General features: G+C 55.4%; 2 protein-coding genes across 2 annotated transcripts in view; one reads left to right on the top strand and one right to left on the bottom strand.

Moving 5' to 3' along the window:
• LOC108803012 (mediator of RNA polymerase II transcription subunit 12-like) overlaps positions 1 to 269 on the bottom strand; it is a gene marked incomplete at its 3' end in the record, with an annotated part of 40,036 nt that extends 39,767 nt beyond the window's left edge. The window contains exon 1 of the mRNA XM_018574864.1: positions 76 to 269. Coding sequence (XP_018430366.1) covers positions 76 to 174 — 99 coding nt within the window. The remainder of the gene's footprint in view (positions 1 to 75) is intronic.
• Positions 270 to 1,207: 938 nt separating this feature from the next.
• Positions 1,208 to 3,489, top strand: part of LOC108803011 (G-protein coupled receptor 143-like) — a 13,595-nt gene continuing 11,313 nt past the window's right edge. The window contains exons 1-2 of the mRNA XM_018574863.1: positions 1,208 to 1,421; positions 2,645 to 2,739. Of these exons, the coding sequence (XP_018430365.1) occupies positions 1,208 to 1,421; positions 2,645 to 2,739 (309 nt within the window). The remainder of the gene's footprint in view (positions 1,422 to 2,644; positions 2,740 to 3,489) is intronic.

The following is a 3,489-nucleotide window of genomic DNA, read 5'->3' as shown; positions in this document are numbered from 1 at the left end:
AGGGAGGATTTCCAGCCCCCATTCTCATTCCTGACTCCCCCATTCCAAAGTCAGTGGCCCCGGACCCTCACTCACCTCCTTCTGCTTGGCGTCCTGCGGATACACATCGGGGGGCCCCAGTCGGGGTTTTTTGAGGGGCCGCTGCTCATAGCTGAGTACACCGAAGGCCGCCATCTTCCTGGCCTTCCAGGGGGCGCGCACCCGATGACGTACGAAGGAAACAACAAGTCAGAAGCGGAGCGGGGAGCGCGCTAGTGACGTCACGGGGAGGGCAGAGAAGCCGCCGGCACCATGTTTAGTCCTGGCAAGAGTCCTTGGGTGAAAGGTGGTTGCTGGGGTGAGGTGTACCCCGCTATTAGGAGTGTTTCCTGACAGGAACAATATACAAACCCCCATATTTATGTATATTTGTGTGGATGGTGTTGCCCAATAAAGCTATCCTGTCATCAGAATTTGGTAAAGATAATTGTACTTTTATGTATTAAAGTGCTAAGTAAAAGTAAAAACAAATACTAATTTCTGGTCACTTCCTGTAGGGGAGGATGACAGGTCCCACCGCCGGATCCCGGGAATGCAGAGGAGCCCAAATCCTGCAAATGAAGCTTTTGCGATGTGCGGAGAAACATTGGCGAGCTTTTCCCTCACTTCCTGTCCCTGTGACCCCCTATTGGTGAGATTTACCTTCACTTCCTGTTCCTGTAACCACCATTGGTGAGATTTTCCCTCACTTCCTGTCCCTGTGATCCCTATTTGTGAGATTTTCCTTCACTTCCTGTCCTTGTGACCCGCCCATTGGTGATCCCCATTGGTGGGATATCAGAACAATTCCAGGGGGGTTGACATACTGGGTTGGTTCAGGCCTTTCCGTTGTAAGAAAGTGGTCGCAGTGCCATTTATTGTGAATGATACCCCAACGCACCTCATAACGCACCACATACCCCGACACATGGCACGCCCCAGTACCCCTCACCCCGACACATGGCACGCCCCAGTACCCCTCACCCCGACACATGGCACCCCTCACCCCGACACGCAGTAACACTATGGGATGGATTGTGGTGCGTTATGTTTGATTTTGGGTCAGTGGGCCCCATAGGTGTGGAGGGGCCCTCGGCGGTGACGGTGTTAAGTGCTGCGGGTGGTCATGTGACGGAAGGAAAGGAGTTTATTGGTGGAGTCCATGCCGAGTCTTCCTCCATTGCAGTCTATGGCCTCCCTGAGATTACCGAGGATGTGCTGCCCCTTCCGGGACGATGGCACCGACCTGGTCCTCACCTCCCCCGTCTATCATGTGACATGTGGGTGCAGCGCCGTGCTGGGGCTCCTGGGACTGGCCCTCGGCTACCGTCCAACCAAGGGCCCCATCCAGAGCCGGCCCAACGGCGGGAGAATCCGACTGGCCAGCAGTATGATCACCACAGGTCCCTATGAGAAGGAAACATGTTATATCGTCATATGTTACATTGTTGTATGTTTTATGTCGTAAAATGTTACATGTGTTGTGTCATGAGACGTTACATCGGCACGTGTTGTGTCATGAGACGTTACATCGGCACGTGTTGTGTCATGAGACGTTACGTGTTACAGTCGTAGTATGTGACATTGTTACGTGGTGATACGTCACGTTGTTACATTTTATGTGTTTATACACGGATACACGCCATGTGGAGATCATCCGCCATTGTTGGCACATACGGTTGGTGTAGCACATGTTCTGGGGAGAGCGAGGTCACTGCACATATGACCAGGATTCATCTGATTCGTCCAATCAGGACGGCCCGGGAAGGAAGGTGTGTGGTGATTCCGCACATCACATGACATTGTGTGTTACCGTGTAGCGTTGCCGTTATTTATTATTGGCATCCTCTCATCTCCCCACAACACATTGTATCCGTCTATTGCGGTGTCATTATCACCCCGCCCCAACGCACCACCAATGTCACATGACAGAGATGTGACCAGAACCCCCCCAACCCTCCCCGTTCCCCGTCTGGTCAGCTCACAATTTAAAGGGTGACCCCGGACTCCTCGGTCACATTCTGCGGTGACACGCAGAGCCCCCTTTACACTCAGGATTTATCACCCCCCACAAGTCATGTCCTGAGCCCCCAGCTCCATCTATGACTGAGATCAGTTCCAGTGTCGTGTCTCCTCCCCCTCTCTCCCTCCAGTGTCGTGTCTCCTCCCCCTCTCTCCCTCCAGTGTCGTGTCTCCTCCCCCTCTCTCCCTCCAGTGTCGTGTCTCCTCCCCCTCTCTCCCTCCAGTGTCGTGTCTCCTCCCCCTCTCTCCCTCCAGTGTCGTGTCTCCTCCCCCTCTCTCCCTCCAGTGTCGTGTCTCCTCCCCCCTCTCTCCCTCCAGGGTCGTGTCTCCGCCCCCCTCTCTCCCTCCAGGGTCGTGTCTCCGCCCCCCTCTCTCCCTCCAGGGTCGTGTCTCCGCCCCCCTCTCTCCCTCCAGGGTCGTGTCTCCGCCCCCCTCTCTCCCTCCAGGGTCGTGTCTCCAGCAGAAGAGTGTCTCCATTAGTGAGAGTACTTGTGTGTGCACCCCCCTGGGAGGTGAGCTGCATGTGGTGTGCACCCCCCGGGAAGGGGGGGAGGGGTGTTTCCTGTTCTTTCTATAGATGATTTGTGTTCTGATCTTTTCTCAGGCTTGTTGGTGAATTCCGTCCTCTGGCTGAGTCTCCCCGACTTCCTGTCCAATCAGACGGCTTGGTTCCCTCACGTCCTCTGCATCGTCCTCTCTGTAAGTTGTGTCTTTGCTCCGCCCCTCTCATGTCCTCTAGATTCACCCAAATCATGACTTTTCACCCCCGATACCGTCTGATCAGACGAGAGCCAAATCCGTGCGAGTTGTGGGGTCTGTATGAGTGTGTGAGACGAGGCAGCTGAAGCCAAACTGGGGGGAGGGGAGGAGACCCCCCCCTGGCAGGTGTTTATTGCCGTCTGTGTCCCCGTTAGGAAGATTCACCCTCTCCATGTGTCCCGGTGAATGTTATTGGTGAAAGAAAATCCCAAACTTTTGGGTTGTCACCAGAACAGGAATAGATGGCTAATCTTGCAGTGGGGACCACCAGGGACTTCCTCTCACTTCCTGTTCTGGCTGTCAGACAGGAAGTGAAGGGAAATCTCCCCGATAGGACACAGATGGCAAAAACAAAAACTGGCAATGGTTATTATAAACCTCTGCAGGGGTGTCCCTATCCTTGTCACTAGTGGGGGGGCCCCGCTTTTGGGGCCACTGCATCACCTCCCCGCCCAGCTCTAGCTCCAGCCGGTGTCCTGCAATGATGTCACTGATTGCCGGGAGCGCCCCGGGTTGATGAGAGCCGGGTGGGGAGACGTGTAAGGTCCATAGACACCCCACCCGGCTCTCATCAACCTGTCAGGCCGGAAAGGGGGCGGCGCGTACACTGCAAGCATTGTGCAGCAGAGCGGCCATGACACTCTGCCTGCTGCTTCCCCCCCCCCCCCCAGGCCCCCCAAAGGGAGGCGG

The sequence above is a fragment of the Nanorana parkeri genome, unplaced genomic scaffold (assembly GCF_000935625.1).
Source record: "Nanorana parkeri isolate BGI_ZX_2015 unplaced genomic scaffold, ASM93562v1 scaffold3297, whole genome shotgun sequence".
Lineage (NCBI taxonomy): Eukaryota > Metazoa > Chordata > Amphibia > Anura > Dicroglossidae > Nanorana > Nanorana parkeri.
The sequence above is the reverse complement of the archived record's forward strand: the minus strand, read 5'-3'. Positions and strand labels throughout refer to the sequence as shown.